Here is a 27,518-nt window from a genome sequence, read left to right as displayed (position 1 = left end):
TGAAGGAGCAGCAATGCACTAATAGTTTCTAACTGAACACATGGGTGAGACAATGACAATCGGTATATATATGCAGCCACCAATCAGCAGCTAGAACCTTGTTTTTTTTTGCTGTTCCCGAGCTTTTCTAGATAAACCTTTTCCACAATGGATAACAAGAGAATGAAGAAAATTATATAATAGAAGTAAATTGGAAAGTTGTTTAAAATTGTATGTTCTGTCTAAATCATAAAAGTCTAATTATGACTTTACTGTCCCTTTAATTCTCATTAACAGAAAGAAGAGCTAAGAGATATGACCCTTACATAGAAACCTCTGATTCCACTATGCTATAATAATGAGATCCACCCCTTAAAACAAGCTAATTGTATAACCCATGAAGATGGCAAATACACTCGGTGCTATAATAGCTGAGATGTCCTGATCCCCTTCTCTGTATTTGGTGTTTCACTAGTGACTCTGAAACGTGTAATTCCTGTATATATTTGTAGTCTTGGCTTGTGAGCTACTAGGCGCATGTTAGAGGATTTCAGGTCACATTACATGTTGTTTTGGTGAACTTGGTGGACGTTGTACATTTAGTATTTGATGGTCAGAGTTTGAAGTTTGGGTCTGTCTACATGATGACATATGTGTTTGAGGTTTATATGGACTTTTTCCTGTACGTTGTACATTTAGTATTTGATGGTCAGAGTTTGAAGTTTGGGTCTGTCTACATGATGACATATGTGTTTGAGGTTTATATGGACTTTTTCCTGTACGTTGTACATTTAGTATTTGATGGTCAGTGTTTGAAGTTTGGGTCTGTCTACATGATGACATATGTGTTTGAGGTTTATATGGACTTTTTCCTGTACGTTGTACATTTAGTATTTGATGGTCAGTGTTTGAAGTTTGGGTCTGTCTACATGATGACATATGTGTTTGAGGTTTATATGGACTTTTTCCTGTACGTTGTACATTTAGTATTTGATGGTCAGTGTTTGAAGTTTGGGTCTGTCTACATGATGACATATGTGTTTGAGGTTTATATGGACTTTTTCCTGTACGTTGTACATTTAGTATTTGATGGTCAGAGTTTGAAGTTTGGGTCTGTCTACATGATGACATATGTGTTTGAGGTTTATATGGACTTTTTCCTGTACGTTGTACATTTAGTATTTGATGGTCAGTGTTTGAAGTTTGGGTCTGTCTACATGATGACATATGTGTTTGGGGTTTATATGGACTTTTTCCTGTATTTTTAAGTGTTTGACCTTTTTTTTTTTTTACAGGAGCCTTAGGACAGTTAGATTTGATCGCAAATCAGACAGTGGAGGTGAAATATGGAAATGATGCTACAATTCCCTGTAAACTCTCACGTGACGAATATTCCAACCAGACTATGAAATGGCTTTATGTAAGTACCGGCAGAACATTACATCTGCAGAATATCACACACACAGAGCAATATTTATAAAAATGTTGGTCTGAGCAGTACAATCAACACCCAAACAACATCATCTGAGGAGCGTATAACACCTCATACATGCATAGAATACAGAACACCACATCTCAAAACAAGAATACTTATCTCATTACTTAGAGAATATTTCCCATGCAGACTCATGTCTGCAAAGTATCACACACATAATATATGGAATACCAAATCCAATAATAATTTAATCTCAGAAAAATATATATACCCTACAGAGGCAGAACCTTACACCCAACACTTGCAGAGCTTCACACAAAATCTACAGCACATCAGCTAAATTCCTCTTTCTGCCTCCTACACAGTTTTTTCATAGATACAAAACGTTTACTACGCCTGTTAGATAAAGAGCACCGGAAAGATCCCTATAGCTGGCTTACTAGATGTAGTTTGCTTTATTCAGGTATCAAATAGGTTTAAAGGGATATTGAACCCAAATTATTTTCTTTCATAATTCAGATAGAGCATGCAATTTTAAGCAACTTTCTAATTTATTCCTATTATAATTTTTCCTCGTTCTCTTGGTATATTTATTTGAAAAAGCAAGAATGTAAGCAAAGGAGCCCGCCCATTTTTGGTTTAGTACCCTAGGTAGCGCTTGTTGATTGGTGGCTACATTTAGCCACCAATCAGCATGCGCTACCCAGGTGCTGAAATAAAGGCCAGCTCGAGTTGACACACCTACACACTGATACAGATAGACATAAACATTTTTACACACATAGACCTACACATTTATACACACACACACACATCTACATATTTATACACACAAACCTACACATTTAGACACACAGCACTACACATTTATATACACATACATACATACACCTACACACACACACACCTACACATTTATACACATACACACACCTACACATTTAGACACACACACGTACACATTTATACACACAAGCCTACACACGTATACACACACCTACACATTTATACACACAAGCCTACACACGTATACACACACCTACACATTTATATACACAAACCTACACATTTATACACATATACCTACACATTTATATACACAAACCTACACATTTATAAACATATACCTACACATTTATAAACACACCTACACATTTAGACACACAGCACTACACATTTATATACACAAACACACATACACCTACACACACACACCTACACACGTATACACACACCTACACATTTAAACACACAAGCTTACACATGTATACACACACCTACACATTTATACACACAAGCCTACACACGTATACACACACCTACACATTTATATACACAAACCTACACATTTATAAACACACACCAACACATTTATACACAAACACCTACACATTTATACACTCACACACCAACACATTTATACACAAACACCAACTAATTTATACACACACACACACCTACACATTTATACACACACCAACACATTTATACACACACACACCAACACATTTATACACAAACACCTACACATTTATACACACACAAACACATTTATACACAAATCTACACATTTATACACACACACACCAACACATTTATACACAAACACCTACACATTTATACACACACACACCAACACATTTATACACAAACACCTACACATTTATACACAAACACCTACACATTTATACACACACACACCAACACATTTATACACAAACACCTACACATTTATACACACACACACCAACACATTTATACACAAACACCAACTAATTTATACACACACACAGACCTAGTTTAAGATAAAAGAGGCTGGCGCTAAACAGCTAGGTGATTAACAAAATCAAAATATGTCATAAAAGATTAATCAGAAGTCGGTTTAATATATAGCTTATAAAAATCTAAAATATATCAGAATATAAAAACACACTAAAATATATGAACTTCAAATATAGCGAAAACCAATTTCCAATAGGAAGGGACGTCTCCCTTATCTATTTAGGTTAAAGTCACGTAAGGTACCGTACAAACAATATATAGACTGTACTCGATACTTCCCAAAACTTTACTTGCGTTTGGTAACTCAAAAGACTTACATATCCCAGGAGTTATGGTCACCTGATCGGACCACAAATGTCTAGTCATTGGGGCATATTTATCAAGCTCCGTATGGAGCTTGATGCCCCGTATTTCTGGTGAGCCTGCAGGCTCGCCAGAAATAGCAGTTATGAAGCAGCGGTCACAAAGACCGCTGCTCCATAACCTGTCCGCCTGCTCTGAGCAGGCAGACAGACATCGCCAGAAATCAACCCGATCAAGTACGATCGGGTTGATTGACACCCCCCTGCTGGCGGCCCATTGGCCGCGAGTCTGCAGGGGGCGGCGTTGCACCAGCAGCTCTTGTGAGCTGCTGGTGCAATGCTGAATACGGCGAGCTTATTGCTCGCCATATTCAGCGAGGTCTGGTGAACCTGATCCGCAATGTCGGATCAGGTCCGCCAGACCTTGATAAATATAGGCCATAGGCTCCTTGACTCACATGATCGGCACTTGTGAAATAAAAATAGATACAAAGTTTATCCAAATGGAAACAAAGTAAGCTTTTGACATTTTTACATAGATTCGAACTTGATGGTATTTATGTGCAATCGGTTACCTCTTTTTGATAGCCGCTATCTGCTCCGTTTTTAGCTTTCCACGCTAACGGTTTATAGAGCTTTTTCCAGTTCTCCATATTCACTCTTAGGGACGCTCCTCACCAGCCTCCACCGTATCCTTGGATACTCCTAGGAACAAAGATTGGGAACTTCGTGCTCATGTCCCCAGTGAATCACAGAGTTAAGTTTGACTTGTTAGATAGGAGTATGTTCATCTACGCGTTTCACCCCTTGAGGGCTTTATCAAGATACTCCATAATCGCTGTTGCTCACTTTTTAAAGCACTTGTGTGGTTCTGATTGGATCTTCGTTGTGTTGATTTCATTGGATAATACTCCTCTGAAGCTTCCATCTTTTTTCCTTAAAGGTGGTATTTGTAAGATATTTTTTATTAATTTGATGTTTCCTCCACTCGCATCTCATGCTGTAGTTAGCACAGCAATGACGAATCTGGCTTCCTCCAATCATTGTGTGGCCCTACGAGTTGGATGCCAAAGAGGACACACAACAATTGGAGGAAGCCGGATTAATCGCTGTGCTAACTACAGCAGGAGATGCGGGCGGAGGATTTCCGGTCTGTTTTCCATAAAGAAAGGTAAGTATTTTTTAAAAATGAAGCTTCATTGAAAAGTTTAATGAATGAAAGTGACCCTGTTTTTAAGATTAGTTTTAGATACCGGGCACTTATTCATTAAACTTTACAATTACTTTATGTCAGTGGTCTCAGAGTAGTTTGATGCAGCCCTCCCTTGTTTATTAGGTAAATTATTTATTTGGCTCCATCAATTATTTTGGGTTCTAAGAGGTGTAACAAGCTGATGATCTATATAGGTACTCATGCATTGTCCAGTGTAGACTCTCATTATGCACTGCTTGGATAAATGTCAATTTTTATTCAGTTCCAGAATCATCACTTTACTTGGCACTCACAAGATAAATATACACTGTGTATGTCTATTGTAGTCTACAGCTCCTACCATGCACTACTGCTTGGGTAAATGTCCCTCCCAGTTTCTAGTATATCCAGTTCCAGAGAACTCACTCTGTTCAAGTGGCCCCCATGTGGTAAGAACACTTGGCCAGCGGCCCCGGGATACAATGAGCTTGATACCTCTTTTAAACAGTCACAGATCCTCTGTTCTGTACTTTAGCCCCACCTACAGGTCATATATAAAACTGTATTGCAGGTCCCTGTGTGTAAAATGTCACCTTATTATGGGGCAGAGTGTAGTGTAGTAAAAGACTGTAGTAAATTCTAGTCTGGTGTTTCCCTTGTATCAAAATGATGTCTGATGCATTCCTCCAAGTCCTAAAGTGAGAAATAATATTCCAGTTTGTAGAAGTTATTCAAGTACAGATAAACAGTTGGTGCTGTCTAAAAACTGAACCTTGCATTGTTTATAATAAGCAAATGAAAACACTGAGGTAACTTATTGCTACAATGATGTAGAAGTCCCAGACTGGAGATGAATGCAAACAGTGTGTATTTTATTAGTGCAAAACATAGTGTAAGACAAAGTATTAGGTAAATACACCACACCACATAGGACCCATTTATCCAGCTGCGAATGCAGCTCTGGGGGCTGATCGCATGAACAAACCTGAAGCCGAAAGTTAGGAAGCAGCAGTCATTAGACCGCAGCTTCCTAACCAGTATGCCAGTTATTAGCTAACAGATTAAATCACCTTGAGTACATTTGCCCTATGTGTATGACAACACCCTACTCGCCCGCCATTGGGCTAGTACGAGCAGGGTGCGGCATTGCACGAGCGTTTAATATGCATTTTGAGATCCTTCCGGTAGTTAATAAATGACGGTTATAGCCTCTATTCAAAAACACACACCGTGCATTTTCAAGCAGGTTTGCTTTAATCTACTTTGAATAACAGCGAGTTTGAAAAGAAAATAAAAAAATAAAAAAGCAAGGGGGGGTGGTGTCTTTCACAGGTTTTTGTATTTTAAGCATTTTTTTCTAATTTTCAGTATTTTTTGCTGTAACTTAAGACACTCTGTGCCTAGAGACTAAAAATATGAACTTTTAATTAGACAAAAAATAAAATAATTTATTATAATTTCTGCTGTCTGGCTCGGTTTCTTGGTAAAATTAAGACATCATCATATCGGAAACCGATCACTTTTAATCTGATTTTGCATGCTAGGAGTAATTACCCCACACATACAGGGTTTGGGGTGGCAAAAGAGCAGTTTATGAGATTGAAGCGAAATTGTAAGGAGGAAAAGGATTTCCTTAGAGAAAGTGACATTTTGAAGTGTTTTTTTTATTCCAGCGGGTACTTAAAGGGACACTGAACCCAAAATCTTTCTTTCATGATTCAGATAGAGAATAGAAATTTAAACAACTTTACAATTTACTTCCATTATTTATTTTGCTTCATTTTTTAAATATCCTTAGTTGAACAAAAAGCAATGCACATGGTGAGCCAATCACATGATGCTTCTATGTGCAGCAACCAATCAGCAGCTAGTGAGCATATCTAGATATGCTTTTCATCAAAGAATATCAAGAGAATAAAACAAATTAGATAATATAAGTAAATTAGAAAGATGTTTAAAATTGCATTCTCTTTCTAAATCATTAAAGAAAAAATGTGGGTGGCATGTCCCTTTAATGAATTTAGTAAATAGGGCTTTCCTGGGGGTTAGTAGCATAGATAGACGGTCAATGTTAGGAAACTCTGTGTCTTACACTGATGATAATAAGAGGTTTATTAACCCTAAGCCAGTTTTAGTTACCACATACAGTCCTTAGTTTAAGGACATTTGCAATAGTGTTAATAAACATTTACCTATACTGACAGCTGAAGATAGGCTTAGAGATTATTTTTCTAGGGGGGTGTAATTATGTTCCTAGAAGAGGGTGTGACATTGTAGCTCCCAGTATGTTTAGGAATACTGTAAAGGAACATAGTAGCTGGCTAGCTATGAAAAGACACTTCACAAAATGTATAGCATGTCAACATTGTAAAGTCACTACACAGTTTCTATCAAAAAGTACTCATTGCGTTTATGATCTAACGCATTGTACAAATTGTAGGACTACTTTTGTAGTATACATAATTGAATGTTCACTATGTGATCGACAGTACGTAGGTTGTATCACCAGAGAGGCCCTTATTAGAATTAGGGAACACAAAAACAACATTATTTTTGAGTGTGATTGTTCTGACTTAACAAGACACTTTATCAATGTGCTTAACCAGGATGTTTCGTTCTTCAAATGGCAGATTATAGAATTGCTTCACAGCCCCCCTATGGGGAAGATTGAATTGCATTTTTGCTACAAAGAGAGGTTTTTTTTTTGGATGTTTAAATTAAGGACCAGAAAACCTCATGGCTTGAACATTAATGGTGACATCATCAATTTTTGGAAATAAATCCCCCAATAATTATTTAATTTATATCTTTCTTCTCCCCTAGATCATTAAAAAGGGGGTTCATATTTCTACTTATATATATTTATTATATATATATATACATACATACATATATACATACATACTTACATATATACATACATACATACATACACACACCCTTATTATCACACTGTTCATACAGTTCAATTTATATCAAACTTATGATCTTTAATACTGAAATTAATGTTAATGTTAACTGTTTCTTCCTATCATGTCACAAAAGAGGAGTTGTTATCACAAACCAATCATGCTTATTAGCTGACTATTTACAGTTGAGGAATGATATACTCATCATGTCTGATAGTCGAAACGCGTAAGACGCATTGTGCTAACGTCTGACACTGAATTATCTACTTTTATTGTTCGGTGCTTTATCCTGTATGTGACAGAATAAAGGAGTGCTTTTCTTTGAAGAAGCTTGCTGGTTTTGCTGTTTATTGGTGGCTCTGTTTCTTCCATTGCTTACAATCATTAAATATTGCAGTTGCATACATTTTCATGCAACACTTTATGCATCAGAAGAATAGCTGCATACATATGCCAGACCTTTTGAATTTTAATACTTCCTCCTGATTTTGAGATGAGTTTTGATGCAAATCGTCTGTTTCACTTGATTTTGAATAGGCACCATAGAGAATTCATCCGAAGGGTTCAAAAGAGAGGGGGAAGAGGAGGCAAAAAAGAGGGGGAAGAGAGGGCAAAAGAGAGGGGGCAAAATAGAGGGGGGAGAGAGCTAAGAGAGGGGGAGAGAGAGCTAAAGAGAGGGGGGAGAGAGAAAGAGAGCAAAAGAGAGGGGGGGAGAGAGAGTTAAAGAGAGGGGGAGAGAGAAAGAGAGCAAAAGAGATGGGGGAGAGAAAGTTAAAGAGAGGGGGGAGACAGTTAAAGAGAGGGGAGAGAGAGAGTTAAAGAGAGGGGAGGGAGAGCAAAAGAGAGGGGAGAGAAAGCAAAAGAGAGGGGGGAGAGAGAAAAAGAGAGGGGGAGAAAGAGCTAAAGAGAGGGGGAGAGAGAAAGAGAGGGGGAGAGAGAGTTAAAGAGAGGGGGAGAGAGAGTTAAAGAGAGGGGGGAGAGAGAAAGAGAGGGGAGAGAAAGCAAAAGAAAGAGGAGAAAGAGCAAATGAGAGTGGGAGAGAGAGCAAAAGAGAGGGGGGAGAGAGAGCAAAAGAGAGGGGGAAGAGAAAGAGCAAAAGAAAGGGGGGAGAGAGAGCAAAAGAGAGGGGGGGAGAGAGCAAAGGAGAGGGGGGAGAGAGAGCAAAGGAGAGGGGGGAGAGAGAGCAAACGAGAGGGGGAGAGAGAGAGCAAAGGAGAGGGGGGAGAGAGAGCAAAGGAGAGGGGTAGAGAGAGCAAAGTAGAGGGGGGAGAGAGAGCAAAGTAGAGGGGGGGGGAGAGCAAAGTAGAGGGGGGGAGAGAGAGCAAAGGAGAAGGGGGAGAGAGAGCAAAGGAGAGAGGGAGAGAGAGCAAAGGAGAGAGGGGAGAACAAAAGAGGGTGGAGATAGAGCAAAAGAGAGAGGGAGAGAGAGCAAAAGAGAGAGGGAGAGAGAGCAAAAAAGAGAGGGGAGAGAGCAAAAAAGAGAGGAGATAGAGAGCAAAAGAGGGAGAAAGAGAGCACAAAAGAGGTGGAGAGAGAAAGCAAAAGAGGGGGGAGAGAGAGCAAAAGAGAGGGGGAGAGAGCAAAAAAGAGGGGGAGAGAGCAAAAGTGAGGGGAGAGAGAGAGAGAGAGCAAAAGAAAGGGGGGAAAGAGAGAGAGCAAAAGAAAGGGGGAGGGAGAGCAAAAGAGAGGGGGGAAAGAGAGCACAAAAGAGAGGGGAGACAGAGAGGGCAAAAGAGGGGAGGAGAGAGAGCAAAAGCAAGGGGGAATAGAGAGAGCATGGGGTGGGACCGTTGTACTACAAAAAATGGCCCGTGTGCATGGACTTTAGGACTAGTAACTATATGTTTGTTTAACTCCTACAAAAAGTTGAAATCCAAATGGAACCAAACACATCTGGGTTCTGATGATCTAAAGCTTCCTGCTCTGGCAAGATGGTCTAAGCAATTCCAACAGTACTGTATGGTTCCATGAGCTATTTATCTATCTGTGCCGGGTTCTTGATGTAAATGAGACACCTACTGCAATATAAGACTTAATAAAAGCCTTCCATTTTTGGTGATTTCTGTTTTTGATTACCAGGCCCCTGGTGAGTCAATGACAAGAGGCATGTGTGCAGCTACCAGTCATCAGCTAGATCCCTGTAGTGCACTGCTGTTGCTGAGTCTACATAGGTATGCTTTTCAACAAAGAATACCAAGAGAACAAAATAGATTTGATAGGAGAAGTAAATTTAAAAGTCTCTTAAAATAGTATAGACTATCTTAAAGGGACAGTCTAGCCAAAATTAATCTTTCATTATTCAGATAAGGCATGCCATTTCAAACAACTTTACAATTTATTTTTATCATCAAGTTTGCTTTGTTCTTTTGATATTCTTAGCTGAAAGCTAAACCTAGGTAGTCTCATATGCTTATTGCTAAGCTCTTTAAGGCCACCTCTAATCTCAGTGCATTTTGACAGTTTTTCACAGCTAGAGGGTGTTAGTTCATGTGTTCCTTAAACACAACATTGTGCTCACGCCCATGGACTTACCTAGGAGTCAGCACTGATAGGCTAAAATGCATGTCTGTAAAAAGATCTGAAATAAGGGGGCAGTCTGCAGAGGCTTAGATACAAGGTAATCACAGAGGTAAAACATATATTAATATAACTGTGTTGGTTATGTAAAACTGGGGAATGGGTAATAAAGGGATTATCTATCTTTTTAAACAATAACAATTCTGGAGTAGACTGTCCCTTTAATCATGAAAGTTTAATTTTTATTTTCATGCTCCTTTAAAAGTTAAACTTATGTTTCTTGTCATTTATTCTAAAGAAATCTTGAAGTTATTCATACAGGGAGTGCAGAATTATTAGGCAAGTTGTATTTTTGAGGATTAATTTTATTATTGAACAACAACCAAGTTCTCAATGAACCCAAAAAAATCATTAATATCAAAGCTGAATATTTTTGGAAGTAGTTTTTAGTTTGTTTTTAGTTTTAGCTATTTTAGGGGGATATCTGTGTGTGCAGGTAACTATTACTGTGCATAATTATTAGGCAACTTAACAAAAAACAAATATATACCCATTTCAATTATTTATTTTTACCAGTGAAACCAATATAACAACTCAACATTCACAAATATACATTTCTGACATTCAAAAACAAAACATAAACAAATCAGTGACCAACATAGCCACCTTTCTTTGCAAGGACACTCAAAAGCCTGCCATCCATGGATTCTGTCAGTGTTTTGATCTGTTCACCATCAACATTGCGTGCAGCAGCAACCACAGCCTCCCAGACACTGTTCAGAGAGGTGTACTGTTTTCCCTCCTTGTAAATCTCACATTTGATGATGGACCACAGGTTCTCAATGGGGTTCAGATCAGGTGAACAAGGAAGCCATGTCATTAGATTTTCTTCTTTTATACCCTTTCTTGCCAGCCACGCTGTGGAGTACTTGGACGCGTGTGATGGAGCATTGTCCTGCATGAAAATCATGTTTTTCTTGAAGGATGCAGACTTCTTCCTGTACCACTGCTTGAAGAAGGTGTCTTCCAGAAACTGGCAATAGGACTGGGAGTTGAGCTTGACTCCATCCTCAACCCGAAAAGGCCCCATAAGCTCATCTTTGATGATACCAGCCCAAACCAGTACTCCACCTCCACCTTGCTGGCGTCTGAGTCGGACTGGAGCTTTCTGCCCTTTACCAATCCAGCCACGGCCCATCCATCTGGCCCATCAAGACTCACTCTCATTTCATCAGTCCATAAAACCTTAGAAAAATCAGTCTTGAGATATTTCTTGGCCCAGTCTTGACGTTTCAGCTTGTGTGTCTTGTTCAGTGGTGGTCGTCTTTCAGCCTTTCTTACCTTGGCCATGTCTCTGAGTATTGCACACCTTGTGCTTTTGGGCACTTCAGTGATGTTGCAGCTCTAAAATATTTTCTCAGTTCATGGGCAGTTATTTTGCGCCTTGGTTTTTCCACACGCTTCTTGCGACCCTGTTGACTATTTTGAATGAAACGCTTGATTGTTCGATGATCAGAAGCTTTGCAATTTTAAGAGTGCTGCATCCCTCTGCAAGATATCTCACTATTTTTGACTTTTCTGAGCCTGTCAAGTCCTTCTTTTGACCCATTTTGCCAAAGGAAAGGAAGTTGCCTAATAATTATGCACACCTGATATAGGGTGTTGATGTCATTAGACCACACCCCTTCTCATTACAGAGATGCACATCACCTAATATGCTTAATTGGTAGTAGGCTTTCGAGCCTATACAGCTTGGAGTAAGACAACATGCATAAAGAGGATGATGTGGTCAAAATACTCATTTGCCTAATAATTCTGCACCCCCTGTATAGTTTTATGCATTTTTGGTTTTCCTGATATTTTTTTACTAAATGTTGCACAAAAGCTTTTAAGTGAAAAAAAAAATAATCCTATGTTGTCTCTAAACTGAAAATGATTTGACACCTCTGGTTTTAAATGATCTGTTTTACTCTCATCAGGTAAAAAATGGACGTCACATAATTTATCCTAGCGGCCCAGAAGGTGACTCTTTCGAGGTCTCAGAGTTGAAGAAGCGAGTGAGTGTGGTACACAATTTTGTTCTGGTGATCAGCAAGACAAGTGTGCAAGATGAGGCTGTGTTCATATGTGAGATGGAAACATCTAGCGGGGTATCCTTGGAGTATTCTGTAAAGCTACTTGTCTACAGTGAGTATTACGTATAACTAAATGGGGGAGGGTCTCTGTATGGGCATATATCAGTGGTCTGTGTATGATGTATGTGCATGACAAGTATGGTCTGAAAATCAGTTGTGTGTTTAAATGTATATAAGTAGTATTTGTGTATATTATTAGTATCTGTGTATATGATTAGTATCTGTGCAAACCCATGGGATATTTTTGGCTGTATATCACTAAGAGGCTGCAGGTTTCATTCTTCCCATTGCTTTATCTAGAGGCTCCGGAGCACCCAGAGATTAAATTGAAACAAGACTCGATATTGGTGACCAATGACACTACTGAGGTAACAATGTCACACTGGGAGACCCTGTTATAACATGTTTTGCTTACTACGTGACATGATACGCTGGTGACACAATAAAAAATAATTTTGACACTAGGACATGGTGTTTTTACTGTGATGTGCTAATGGTGCCATGATAGTAGCATTAGTGACATGTTGATGACATTGTTATGTGCTCTGTTTGTTAGTTTTAACATAATATCTTAGTGATACTGTGACATGATGGAAAATTATTGAAATATGGCTTTAATTTTCTGACATGGTGACATTATAAGTCATTTTGTTGTCACTGTTGTTGCAGATTGCAGAATGTAGTAGCAAGAATGGGTACCCAAGTCCCACCATCACCTGGTACAAGAATAATACTCCTTTGAGAAATGGAGAAAACAGTATGTAGCAACCTTCACTCACCCTCTATATATCCTTCTTCCTCTCTCCCAAATGCTTTATTGCTGTTAAGCTTAACTTATTTGTTTTGTTCTCCTTCCCTTTCCTCTTCTCTTTTTGCCCCTTTCACTTTCGTCTTCCTTTCCTTTTCCTCTCTGTCTAACTTTATCCCTTTTTCCCATCTCTTATTGCTTTCTTAGATGTGATTGTCAGATCTCAGATGATTAAGGAGTCCAGTGGTCTCGTCTCAGTTAGCAGCAGTCTCTCAATGCCAGTTCAACAGTCTGACAGTGACGCTTTCTTTCACTGTGAGGTCTCCTACCAGCTTTTAGAAAACATCCATATGATGGAGTCTGAGAAAGCAAACTTCACAACACAATGTACGCACTGATACTGTGGTCTGTATTGCAGATGGGTTCATAGATGGGATATTAGTGCATTTCAGGGTGTTTTTTTATGGGACATTACAGCTTTTTATATTTTATATCCACAGATGTCAACAAGAAGTTAATTCTGTTTAAGAAAACGCCTACTGGTCCAGTGAAAGAAGGAGACACTGTGGAGCTGAGATGCCAGGGTGATGGTAACCCTCAACCAGAGATAACATTCAACAAGGTGAGGAGAGAGCAGGAAGGAGGAAAGAGGGTAACATTAGGCAGTGGCAACTCAAAACATTGTGCTCAAGACCAACCTGATGACAATTCCTCGTCACCACCACTCAAGGGGGCGCAAAAATAGACTAAAGTAGTTAAAATGATACTGTACAAAACAATCCAATAGTCTAAATGATGTAGATAATTATTGCATATGTAATGCTATAACTTATCAGTCCATACAGTGATCAGTCTCTGTTGATGAGATTTCCCCTTTGTTGATATCTTTGTCCTCGGATAAATGCTGCTCCTTCCCAGAAAAAGGTCAAAAGAAATCTGTGATGGTGTAAACAAAACACATAAGGGCGCCTCCTAGTGTGATATAGTACAAGCAATATACATATATGCAATGACAATGGACAGGTACTCACAAGTGTGGCAGCACTCACTCGTGCTTAGTGGCACCTACTGGGATCTCTCAGTGTCCCAGCTCACTGTTCTTAAGCTCTCACACACCTCCGTCAGGGGCGTAGTCTCCAACCACGAAAGAACTGGCTCTCAGTCAAGTGAAATGTATAAAATCACTTTTAATTAAAACAAGGTAAAAACACAGTGTACAAGAAGTTTCCACTATGTATGTAAAATCATGCAACTAGTTGCTCAGCTAACACGCTGTTTCATCAATTACTATATCGCAACATGAAATTTACCTTACATACTAAAGGCTAATCTGCTACACACATTGGGGAATGGTTTATCTGATGATTGTACTGAGTGTTTTAAGGAATCTAGTATGATTATCTCTTTAAAATAAATATGTATGAGGTATGAAGGGTTAAGTAGATAATTAATTAAGGTTGGCAACAGCTGCGTTTAGGGGTGTCACAATACAACTGTGTTTTCATTGGTTATGTTCAGTTTATAGTCTAGAGCTCTCAGACAGGTTGTAGATGCCCGATGAAACAGCGTGTTAGCTGAGAAACTAGTTGCATGATTTTAAATACATAGTGGAAACTTCTTGTACACTGTGTTTTTACCTTGTTTTAATTAAAAGTGATTTTATACATTTCACTTGACTGAGAGCCAGTTCTTTCGTGGTTGGAGACTACGCCCCTGACGGAGGTGTGTGAGAGCCTAAGAACAGTGAGCTGGGACACTGAGAGATCCCAGTAGGTGCCACTAAGCACGAGTGAGTGCTGCCACACTTGTGAGTACCTGTCCATTGTCATTGCATATATGTATATTGCTTGTACTATATCACACTAGGAGGCGCCCTTCTGTGTTTTGTTTACACCATCAGAGATTTCAAAACATTGTGATGCCTGGGTCCAAGAATGAAATAACACCCCAAAGTCTCCATCCACTACAACAGTCAGCTTGAGCTTTAGTTCATTTATTGATAATATAATTTTGTCCGGTTTCCATTTACCTTGAACAATTCTGCAATGTTGCTGCGTATCCTAGGATGCTAGAATCAATGGTCAAGTAAACTCATTGGGGTCTGTCAAGGTCTTCACACTATGACTATGTCTGCTTCACTCATTGTATTATGCAAATGTGATGCAATAGCTTCATGCTTGTGTGCTAAACAGAAGAAAATAGAGATTCGTTAGCCATCAGAGTTTGCGGATCAACTGCAAACGGCGGTATTGAAAGTGATCCATGCCTTACCACGTTCTGCTAAGCGCAAGCATAGGGTGTATCTTAGCGGCCCAGGGGTTGTCTATGCCTATGGAAATATCAGAGGCATTATACGATGATGAGGCCCACTCCGACTTTTCGGAGGAGGCCCCTTCTGGGTTGGAGTCCGTGTCATCTAAACCTCCGGCTGCGGAGGAGCCTGACTTTAGGTTTAGGATAGAGAATTTGCACTTTTTGCTGAAGCAAGTGCTTGCTACTCTGGAGGTTCTAGAACCGAAGCTTCCAGATGAACCCGTGATTCCTAAGCTTGATAAGGTATACGAGGACAGAGTGGTGCCTCAGACCTTCCCAGTTCCTGTTAATATGGCTAATATTATTAAGAATGAATAGGAGTGATTAGGTTCTTCCTTTTCCCCTTCTTCCTTTAAAAAAACTGTTCCCCATTCCGGACTCTCAGCTTGAGCTGTGGGGTACTGTCCCTAAGGTGGTTGGTGCTCTCTCCACGCTCGCAAAGTGGACAACTATTCCCCTCGAGGATAGTTCGTCGTTTAAAGAGCCCATGGATAAAAAGTTGGAAAACGTGTTAAGGAAGATGTTTCAGCACACAGGGTTTGTTTTTCAGCCGGCAGCAGCCGCAGCCACGGTTTCCGGAGCTGCAACATATTGGTGTGAATCCCTGTGTGAAATGGTTGAGGGGGAGACTTCCATCGACGAGATACAGGATAAGATTAAGGCGCTGAAGGTCGCCAATTCTTTCATCTGTGATGCCAATATGCAGATTATTTGCCTGAATGCTAAGGTGTCAGGTTTTTCCGTTTTAGCTCGCAGGGCTCTGTGGCTAAAGTCTTGGTCTGTGGACATGACCTCTAAGTCGAGGCTGTTGTCCCTGCCTTTTCAAGGAAAGATTCTGTTTGGTCCAGGATTGGTTTCGATCATATCCACAGTTACGGGAGGCAAGGGAGCTTTCCTTCCGCAGGACAAAAAGGCTAAGCCTAAAGGATCTACTTTTCATCCCTTTCGTGTGGACAAGGCCCAGCGCCAGCAGCCTGCCACAAAAGCGGACCAGTCCAAGGGAATTTGGAAGCCGGCTCAATCTTGGAACAAGTCCAAGCAGAGCAAGAAGCCGGCGGAGACAAAATCGGCACGAAGGGGCGTCCCCCGACCGGTCTCCAGACCAAGTAGGGGGCAGATTATCTCTCTTCTCAGAAGCCTGGTTCCAGGATGTTCAGGACCCTTGGGTTCTGGAAGTTGTCGCCCAGGGTTACAGGATAGGATTCAGTTCCCATCCGCCCAGGGGCAGATTCCTCCTGTCAAACCTGTCTTCAAGATTAGAAAAGAGAGAGGCCTTTCTAGAGTGCGTGAGGGATCTCTACTCTCTCGGGGTGATCGTACCAGTACCCCAAACAGAAAGGGGTCTAGGGTACTATTCAAATCTTTTTGTGGTTCCAAAGAAGGAGGGCACATTCCGCCCGATTCTAGACTTAAAGTGTTTAAACAGGTTTCTGGCTGTTCCATTGTTCAAAATGGAAACGATCAGATCTATTCTGCCCCTAGTTCAAGAGGGACAATTCATGATGACTATAGACTTGAAGGACGCTTACCTTCATGTACCAATTCACAGGGACCACTTCAAGTTCCTAAGATTTGCTTTTCTGGACCAACACTTCCAGTTTGTGGCCCTTCCCTTTGGTCTGGCGACGGCCCCGAGAATCTTCACGAAGGTTCTAGGGGCACTACTTGCAGTGGCCAGATCCAGAGGCATTGCTGTGGCGCCCTATCTGGATGGCATCCTAGTCCAGATGCCGTCACTCAGTCTCGCAGAGAATCATTCAAGGGCTCTTCTTCTTTTGCTCCAATATCACGGTTGGAAGATCAACTCAGGAAAGAGTTCCCTGGTTCCCAGCAACAGGCTGGAGTTCCTGGGCACAATAATAGACTCTATGTCCAGGAAAATATTTCTCACAGATCATCGACTCAGGAAGATTGCATCTGCTTGTCTTGCCCTTCAGTCCTTCTCAAGTCCCTCGGTGGCTCAGTGTATGGAGGTGATCAGGCTCATGGTTTCCAGCATAGATGTCATCCCATTCGCCAGGTTCCATCTCAGACATCTTCAATTGTGCATGTTGAGACAGTGGAATGGCGATCATTCAGATCTATCAAAGCAGATATCCATGGATGCTCAGACTCAGAACTCCCTCTCTTGGTGGATCCGTCCAGAGCAACTGTCCTTTGGGGACATCGTTCTTGAGACCATCCTGGGAAATTTTGACCAAGGAAAGATTCTGTTTGGTCCAGGATTGGTTTCGATCATATCCACAGTTACGGGAGGCAAGGGAGCTTTCCTTCCGCAGGACAAAAAGGCTAAGCCTAAAGGATCTACTTTTCATCCCTTTCGTGTGGACAAGGCCCAGCGCCAGCAGCCTGCCACAAAAGCGGACCAGTCCAAGGGAATTTGGAAGCCGGCTCAATCTTGGAACAAGTCCAAGCAGAGCAAGAAGCCGGCGGAGACAAAATCGGCACGAAGGGGCGTCCCCCAACCGGTCTCCAGACCAAGTAGGGGGCAGATTATCTCTCTTCTCAGAAGCCTGGTTCCAGGATGTTCAGGACCCTTGGGTTCTGGAAGTTGTCGCCCAGGGTTACAGGATAGGATTCAGTTCCCATCCGCCCAGGGGCAGATTCCTCCTGTCAAACCTGTCTTCAAGATTAGAAAAGAGAGAGGCCTTTCTAGAGTGCGTGAGGGATCTTTACTCTCTCGGGGTGATCGTACCAGTACCCCAAACAGAAAGGGGTCTAGGGTACTATTCAAATCTTTTTGTGGTTCCAAAGAAGGAGGGCACATTCCGCCCGATTCTGGACTTAAAGTGTTTAAACAGGTTTCTGGCTGTTCCATTGTTCAAAATGGAAACAATCAGATCTATTCTGCCCCTAGTTCAAGAGGGACAATTCATGATGACTATAGACTTGAAGGACGCTTACCTTCATGTACCAATTCACAGGGACCACTTCAAGTTCCTAAGATTTGCTTTTCTGGACCAACACTTCCAGTTTGTGGCCCTTCCCTTTGGTCTGGCGACGGCCCCGAGAATCTTCACGAAGGTTCTAGGGGCACTACTTGCAGTGGCCAGATCCAGAGGCATTGCTGTGGCGCCCTATCTGGATGGCATCCTAGTCCAGATGCCGTCACTCAGTCTCGCAGAGAATCATTCAAGGGCTCTTCTTCTTTTGCTCCAATATCACGGTTGGAAGATCAACTCAGGAAAGAGTTCCCTGGTTCCCAGCAACAGGCTGGAGTTCCTGGGCACAATAATAGACTCTATGTCCAGGAAAATATTTCTCACAGATCATCGACTCAGGAAGATTGCATCTGCTTGTCTTGCCCTTCAGTCCTTCTCAAGTCCCTCGGTGGCTCAGTGTATGGAGGTGATCAGGCTCATGGTTTCCAGCATAGATGTCATCCCATTCGCCAGGTTCCATCTCAGACATCTTCAATTGTGCATGTTGAGACAGTGGAATGGCGATCATTCAGATCTATCAAAGCAGATATCCATGGATGCTCAGACTCAGAACTCCCTCTCTTGGTGGATCCGTCCAGAGCAACTGTCCTTTGGGGACATCGTTCTTGAGACCATCCTGGGAAATTTTGACCAAAGATGCAAGTCTGGTAGGATGGGGAGCTGTTTGGGTTGCCAGGATGGTACAAGGAAAATGGTCCCGGGAGGAGTCTCTCCTCCCGATAAATATTCTGGAACTCCGAGCAATCTACAATGCTCTGAAGGCATGGCCCCCTCTTAAGTCATTCAGCTTCATCAGATTCCAGACTGACAACATTACCTCGGTAGCTTACATCAACCATCAGGGGGGTACGAGGAGCTCCCTAGCAATGAGGGAGGTGTCTTGGATTTTGGAGTGGGCGGAGTCCCACATCTGCTCACTCTCAGTGATTCACATTTCAGGTGTGGACAACTGGGAAGCGGACTTCCATCTGGGGGAATGGTCTCTTCACCCTGAAATGTTTGTGGAGATTTGTCTCAGATGGGGAACACCGGAGATAGATCTCATGGCATCCAGACTCAATTGCAAGCTACCCCAATATGGGTCAAGGTCCAGGGATCCCCAGGCGGAGCTGATAGATACCTCAGCGGTGCCTTGGGGGTTCAGCCTAGCTTACATTTATCCACCGTTACCACTTCTACCTCGTGTAGTGGCACGCATCAAACAGGAGCGAGCTTCAGCCATTCTGATTGCTCAATCATGGCTGTGGAGGACGTGGTTTGTGGATCTGGTGGGGATTTCATCCTCTCCGCCATGGAGGTTACCCTGTCGCAGGGATCTGCTGGAACAGGGTCCCTTTCAACATCAAAATCTCAATTCTCTGAGGCTGACTGCGTGGTGATTGACGCCTGGTCTTGGCCAAGAGAGGCTTTCCTAAGAGTGTGATTGATACTTTGGTTCAGGCTAGGAAGCCAGTCACTTGTCGCATCTACCATAAGGTGGGGAGGACTTACTTGTCCTTGTGTGAGAAGCATGGATATCCTTGGCACAAGGTGAAGGTATCCAGGATTCTGTCTTTTCTCCAAGACGGTTTGGAGAAGGGTCTTGCCGCCAGTTCCTTAATTTATGTTTTCATAAGTAATAATACCTCAGAAACATAAAGAATGCAAAATATATGGTGTTTGGTATCAAAATACTCCTCACAACATCACTTAGGGATTGCTTATCTGTGTATATAAAATAGATATACATATCAGAAGATAAAAGATGTTATATAATTTCAGACAAAGACTCTGAACTGTTGTAAAAAGAGAGGAGTGGATATTTCTGGCTCCTCTGAAAGAAGGTTGGGTCAAGCAATTTTATATCAGAGAAACAGGTATAAAATTTTGTGTCTAAAAATACAAGTTGTTCATTCTACATGGGAGGCTGTTACAGCGTGAGTGACCATCTTTTCTTGCCAATCTCCCTGGCACAGACATCTAAGCTAGGAAAGTTTAGGTCTGTTATTTCTTCTTTTTATTTTTAAAACTGTTTTTTCTTGTGTATAATTCTTTTTGTTAACATCTTTTTATTAAAATTGCTCTGTACATAATTTTTTGCATACTAAATAATTCCTTTATAAGTTTTGCCTTTGTCTAATATTTGAACCACATTACTGAAAGAGACTGGTAGTATTTATACTGTGATTTTAGGTTATTTTTTGCTAAATTGTATTCTGAGATTTAATTTGTTAGTCTGGGTTTTCCTTAAGATTTCCCATATAATACATCTTAAATGGTAGCAGCTTAGAGATAGTTTAGTGTGGGTAGCATTAAAGGGGAGTTGTGGGCATTTTTTCTAAGTCTAGGACAGACTAAAGAGTGTTGTTAACCCTTGCACCCACTGAACTTAAAATAGAAATGTTAATAGAGGGTGCTAAAAAAGCTAAAGATATCACAGAATTGTTGTAGACAGATATAGTGTCTATATATACAATTTTACAACATCAACCCCAACAGTAAATTTGCAATATCTATTTAAAAAACCTTTTTTATTTATCAAAGGTCTACAATTAACAACTCAAACATTAAACATTAAAATGGGATGTCTCCCATATATATAAAAACACTCCTATATATAATTAGAATGCAATTTCATGCAATAAAAATACAGAGTAAAATATAGTAAACTTTAGGGTATATAGCAGACGAATCAATTAATTAATTAGTGGTGTGCGTACATAGACCACCTAAATATGCAAACACAGAGTTACAAATTACTTGGTAATAAATGTACATACATCACCTTGGTAAATATGATATACCATCAGCCAATACTAGTATTGAATGTATATTCATAACTTTAAAACAGCATACAACCAATAAAAAATGAAATAACACTTGATCTATAGCCACTAATATAGAAATGGTGTCCTCTTCGACTTGTCTTTAAGGTGTACTAGTGGAAGTTTGTTTTCAGGATAAAATAAAGTCTCTATAGAGAGCCAGCGTCTTAGGTACTATCTCTTATATTGAGTCTCCTGCTTCAGAATGCAGTGGCATACAGTAAAGGTGCAGACACACAGATTTACCTTGAAATCATAGGAGGAATTGTCCTACAGGTTTTGTTGTAACACTTATTATCAACACTTTGGTTTACCTGCGTGAGCTCTGCTCTCTGCTTCTGTTCCTTACCGCAGTTATTCCAGCATGTGTGCAGCGTCTTACACAGCTCCTCTGTAGTGTTCACGTGAGTTTACCTTACATCACACCATGGATCCTCTATGTAGCAACTTTATGTAAAGTTGAGTTGGAAACAAAAAGACTTCTTTCGAAAATAGTAGCAAACTTCATCAATAGGTTGCAATACAGATCTCCTTGCACTTACTGCTAACAGCAAGCAAGTTGTTTCTGTCGAAGCTAGAATTATAACCCAGGTTATTTGCAAATGTTCCACAATGTCCCAATATATAGATACTGAAATAGATGTAATCAGTATAATTGTGCCAGTTTTTAGCATTCAAAGTATTCAGCCTGTGTCCCTTCAACGCGTTTCACCTTATAGTGGGCTTTATCAAGATAGGTTACATGCATTACATCACATCCTTTTATACAAAGTAAACTCCATTGGCTCAAAAGATAGTGGCAATTAGTTAAAGGTGGTATGCTGCAGATTCATTTAAAACATTAGAAACATTAAAGGTGGTATGCTTATATTATACACATTTTGGCTGTTCATTGATTCCCAAAAATAATGACACTTAGTTAAAGGTGGTATGCTATAGATTCATTTAAAACATTAAAAACATTGAAGGTGGTATGCTTGTATTATACATACTTCAGCTGTTATACCTCATAATTATGTGATTATTTCCACTTAGAGATTGTGGACTAGAATCATGTTTATGTTATATTCTATATCTTACAATAGTTGTGGTAATCCTGTATTATCATTTCATATTCATTAGAAATATATTCTCTTATTAAAAGATATTGCTTTCTCATATTTTTTGTTAAAACTAATCCTTAGAGTGGTATATTTAGGAATTATATGACACTATCTTTATATGTTTTACATTGATTATAATGATCCAATAGTTGGATTATTTTTGCTCAATACTTGAGCATATTTAAATATTTAGGGCTTTAAAATCATAGATTCAAGTTTGTTTTTTTTAACAATTTCTAATTAGAACTGATCTCTTAGAGTGAGGTATTATATGCAAATTTAAGAGTTACTAGATGACCTTTCCACTTTATTATTTAGTAGTATAGCTGATAGGGACATGTTTATGTATCCAGAGGATTATTATCATGGATCCATTAGTCTTGATATTTAATATTCTTATATTTTTATTCAAAGAGAAATTAGTTATAATCTTTTATTCAAAGAGAAACGGTGATAGGTCTCAGAATTTAGACCTCTAGGGTATAGTGTGTCAAATCTATATATTAGTTTGTCTTCCTTAATAAGCAGTTTCTTCTCAATGTCTCCAGCTCTCTTTAACCTTACATATGCCTCAGTATTTTAGGTCATTACTTCTCCCGTTATGTACATCCTGAAAATGCTTATATAAGTTTGTCTTATCTATTTTGTTATCAATACAACATAAGTTCTCCCTAATTCTATCTCTTAATAACCTTTTTGTTTCACCAATATATATTAAATTACATGTGCACTGTAGTGCATATATTATGGTTTTATGTGTACATCTAATCAAATCTTTAATGGTGTATTCCTCATTAGTACTGTATGAGGAATAATAAAACACTTTTTTGCGCTGTGATGGCATGCTCTGTGTGTATAACATGGGTAAAAACCCATTCTTTTGTTACCTTTTAAATCTAAATCTTTTTGTGATTTTCTATTTTTGTTTTGTCTAAAATCACTTGGTGCTAAGATGGATTTTAGATTTTGTGCTCTTCTGAATACAAACTTTGGCTTAGGGGATAGTAAATCTCCTAAAAGTGGGTCTGCTTTAAGTAAGTGCCAGTGTTTTCTCACTATCTTCTTAATGATCCCATTGTCTACACCAGTGTTTTTCAACCAGTGTGCCGTGGCACACTAGTGTGCCGTGAGAGATCCTCAGGTGTGCCACGGCAGACTGACAACAGTGTGACATATTTTTTAAACTTAGCTTTTTTTTTACTCCCAGTGTAGGGGTAGTTTGTAGGAGGCATAGCATAACAGCACAATACATACAGTATGTGTGTGTTTGTGTGTATGTGTATATTTATATGCTGTATTAGGCTACAATTTGTGATTTTTTTTAAATTTTGGGATGGTGGTGTGCCACAGGATTTTTTAATGTAAAAAAATGTGCCACTGCAAAAAAAGGTTAAAAATCACTGGTCTACACTATAGTCTGTTATAAACGGAATGTTTATTTCTGTGATTTTCTCATTATCTATAGATGATTGCTCTTTATCTTTATATTCAATGAGTTTTTTTTCTATCAATTGACTTTGCTTTTGAGACTGCTGTGTTAATTGTTTCTTCCCTTCCTTTCACTGAATTTATCTAAAAGAGTGATGGCTTGATTTTCAAAATCCTCTATCCTTGATCATTTTTTTCTTATTCTTATACATTGTCTCATCGATATGTTTTCTTTCCATCTACTAAGATGGCAACTCTGTGCATGGATATAATTATTGGAGTCAACCTCTTAAAATGGGGTTTTGTCTCTTATTTTATTATCAACTATCATTATATCTAGATCTAAAAAGGGTATTGTTGATGTACTGAAGTTGTATGTGAAAATTAACCCTTTGTTGTTATTGTTAATATTATTGAATATCTGTACCAGTTCTGTCTCGGGACCTTTCCAAATTAGTAGAAGGTCATCAATGTATCTCTTATAGAGTACTAGGTTTGCACCATAGCTATTGCCAAAGAAGAAATTCTCTTCCCAGTCTCCCATAAAGAGATTGGCATAGCTAGGTGCAAACCTTGTACCCATGGCTGTTCCTTCTGTTTGGAGGAAATATTTCCCCTCAAATGAGAAATAATTATTCTCCAGAATGAAACTGATACTTTAAGAATAAATTCCATTTGCTCTTTAGACATTATTAGATATTTTTTCAGGTATTTCTCTACTGATTTTAATCCCATCTTGTGATCTATAATGGTGTAGAGCGACGTAATGTTGCAAGTTGCTAGGATCATATCTTTTTCCCATACTATATTTTCTATTAACTTTAATACCTGTGTGGAGTCTTTTAAATATGAGTTTAGACTCTTTACATGTTTTTGAAGGAATTTGCCACATATTGAGAGAGATTAGCAGACATAGAGTTTATGCCAGAAATTATAGGCCTCCCTGGTGGGTTAGAGAGGTCTTTATGTATTTTGGGTAGGAAATAGAAGATGGGAATCCTTGGAAAACAGGGCGTTAGAAACCTATATTCCTTTTCATTAAGGATTCCCATCTTCTTTTCCTCTGTTAATATTTTATTTAACTATGTTAAGAATCTACTAGTGGGGTTTAAGCCCAGTTTTTTTATGTTTTTAGGTTGTTGAGTAGTCTATGTGCTTCAGTAAGATATTGTTCTGTATCCATGACAACAATCCCCCCCCCCACCTTGTCTGCTGGTTTGATGGTGACATTCTCATTTCTTTGTAGATCTGTTATTATCTTTCTATCCATCTTATTTAAATTGTTTTTATATATTTCGAGGGGCAGCTTTTTTTAATATCTTAGTAGAAGCTTCACAAAATTTTCTATATTACTACCTTTTACGAAGGTTGGATTAAACCTAGACTTTGGTTTAAGAGCTGTGTGTTGGAAATTATTTTTTTCAGTACTGTTTTTATTTTTGTTTGTTATAATTTGTCTCTCTAATGGTTGTTTAATAAAAAAAAAACCTCTTTATTGCTAAATTCCTTACAATTTTTTTGCATGTATATGTGTGTGGAGTTTACTCATCCTTATAGTAGATGCAAACGAGAGTCCTAGAGAAAGAACGCTTTCTTCTTCCTCTTTTAGTTTTGTCTTACTAATATTACAAAAACACTGTTTTTGTATTTGTTTATTCTTATTTATTCTCTCCATCTTTTTTGGCTTGTTTACTGATCCCTTTTCCTCTCTTTCCTCTTGTGCTCTTTTTCTTGTTTGCATAGGTTTTCTTTCCTCCCACTCTCTCTTCAGACAATCTCTGGAGGTGCCCTCCCTTAGAGGGCTTTTTTCTAAAACAACTGTTTCTTCATGTGTTAGGTCTACCTGGTTCTCATAATCATTAAGGGGTTCAAATCTGTTCCTTAATTATATATAGGAGTGTTTATATATATATATGGGAGATATCCCAATTTAATGTTTAATGTTTGAGTTGTTAATTGTAGACCTTTGATAAATAAAAAAGGTTTTTTAAATAGATATTGCGAATTTATTGTTGGGGTTTGTGATGACCAAGATTAATCAACCCTGCGCCAGTCACTTGTTTGGCACAGAAAGGGTTATCAGACCCCTTCTACTGTCACTAATATGTCACAATCTAGCAACACCAGGCAAGCTTGTGATTTAGTTCAGTGGGTGCAAGGGTTAACAACACTCTCCAGTCTGTATTAGACGAAAAAGAAATGCCCAAAACTCCCCTTTAATGCCACCTACACTAAACTAACTATAATATCTATGCTGCCACCACTTATGATTTATTAAAGGGAAATTACTAAGGGAAAACCCAGACTTATACATTAACTCTCAGAATACAATTTAGCAGAAAATAATCTAAAATATACAGTTCTAATACTCCAGTCTCTTTCAGTAACGTGGTTCAATTATTAGACAAAGGCCAAAGCTTAATAAAGGAATTATTTATTATGCCAAAAATATTATGCACAATGCATTATTAATAAAAAGTTGTTACAAATAAAATTACACACAAGCAAACAGGTTAAAATAAAAAGAAGAAAATAGACACCATATACTGTACTAGTCTTTGAAATCTGTTACCAGAGAGATGGTATGACGCAATTGGGTCCTTACTCTGTGTTGTCACAGCCTCCCTTGTAAGAATGACAATTTTATTGTTAAAACACCAGATTCTTATACATATTTTTCAGAGATCAAGTTGCCTGACCACACCCTCCTGGCAGGGTTAAGAAACCCCCCTATCTTTTATGACCTTCAATAAACTCTAAGTCTTTGCCTGAAATTATAGAACCCATTAAAATTTCTGCTAGATACTTCCATTTACATCTAGACAAAAGGGCGATCTCTTATTTACATTGTGAGAATCAATTTGATACCAAATATGACATGGTTGCCATTTTTCCCTTCATTTAATGTCATAACATGTTTTAAACACATATCTACATTGTACCAATGTCCTTTTATTGACCTCATCAGGATATGGGAAGAGGCACTGATTTGTATCTCTGGAGCTAACAGGTTGACTGGCTTTATGACTCAATGCATACACAATAACATTTGGTGAAATGGGCCTTAAAAACTATTTATTAGGGGTTCTGGCACATCAAATAGAAATCATGTGCTTACCTAACACAGCACACAGTTCTTCTTAAAAAACAAACAACTGTTTTTAGTTCACAAACTAAACAGAATTAACCCCTTAGCAGCTAAATCCTTAGGTATTCGTGACAGGGTTGATGTTGTAAAATTGTATATATAGACACTATATCTGTCTACAGCATTTCTGTGATATATTTAGCTTTTTTAGCGCCCTCTATTAATATTTCTACTTTTATAACTTATTACACATTTTTGAGGAAGGTGTGTCTCTAGTAGGGTTTGATATCTCTTATCTTTGGCCAGCGCAGTACTAATACACACATATATTCAAACATATATTTTCCTCTTTTCTGCTGCAAGCCATCTCCAAAGTATGGAGGATATTTTTGACTTTAGGGACAAAATCATTAATGAATTAAAAGAGGATTTAAAAACCAGTGAGGCGTGCAAACCCACAATAAATTATTTAAATGCAGTTATGAAAGAACTAGAAAAAACGCTAATAAAAGAATTAAAACAAAAAATGGAGCCAGTATTTCTGAATAGATATACAAGTAAAGAAATCATTTTAAGGGGATTACAGCTAAGCAAAACATGTACTTTCTCTTTAAGTAATACCTTAGAAAAGGAATGGGAGAACGTTTAAAAAAAAAGCCTCTAATGATCTAATTTATATATTAAAATGCTCAAGAAAAGAAACATTGATACAAATAGAGTCAGACCTACTAGAACTAAAATAAAAATTGAAAGATAGGAAGTTAGAGACTGAATACAGGGAAAGGCAGAAAGTTATGATAGAAAGGTTAGACATACAGTGGGGGGAAAAAAGTATTTAGTC

General features: G+C 39.0%; 1 protein-coding gene across 4 annotated transcripts in view; it reads left to right on the top strand.

Annotated features, from left to right (window-relative positions):
• MCAM (melanoma cell adhesion molecule) overlaps window positions 1-27,518 on the top strand; it is a 159,751-nt gene that overhangs the window by 108,892 nt on the left and 23,341 nt on the right. For all 4 annotated transcript variants that reach the window (XM_053691370.1, XM_053691369.1, XM_053691368.1 and 1 more), the window contains exons 2-7: window positions 1,275-1,399; window positions 12,096-12,303; window positions 12,552-12,619; window positions 12,921-13,008; window positions 13,207-13,386; window positions 13,500-13,621. In XM_053691370.1, coding sequence (XP_053547345.1) covers window positions 1,275-1,399; window positions 12,096-12,303; window positions 12,552-12,619; window positions 12,921-13,008; window positions 13,207-13,386; window positions 13,500-13,621 — 791 coding nt within the window. The remainder of the gene's footprint in view (window positions 1-1,274; window positions 1,400-12,095; window positions 12,304-12,551; window positions 12,620-12,920; window positions 13,009-13,206; window positions 13,387-13,499; window positions 13,622-27,518) is intronic.

This window comes from Bombina bombina, chromosome 8, assembly GCF_027579735.1.
Source record: "Bombina bombina isolate aBomBom1 chromosome 8, aBomBom1.pri, whole genome shotgun sequence".
Lineage (NCBI taxonomy): Eukaryota > Metazoa > Chordata > Amphibia > Anura > Bombinatoridae > Bombina > Bombina bombina.
Note: the sequence above shows the minus strand (reverse complement) of the source record. Positions and strands in the feature narration are given on the sequence as shown.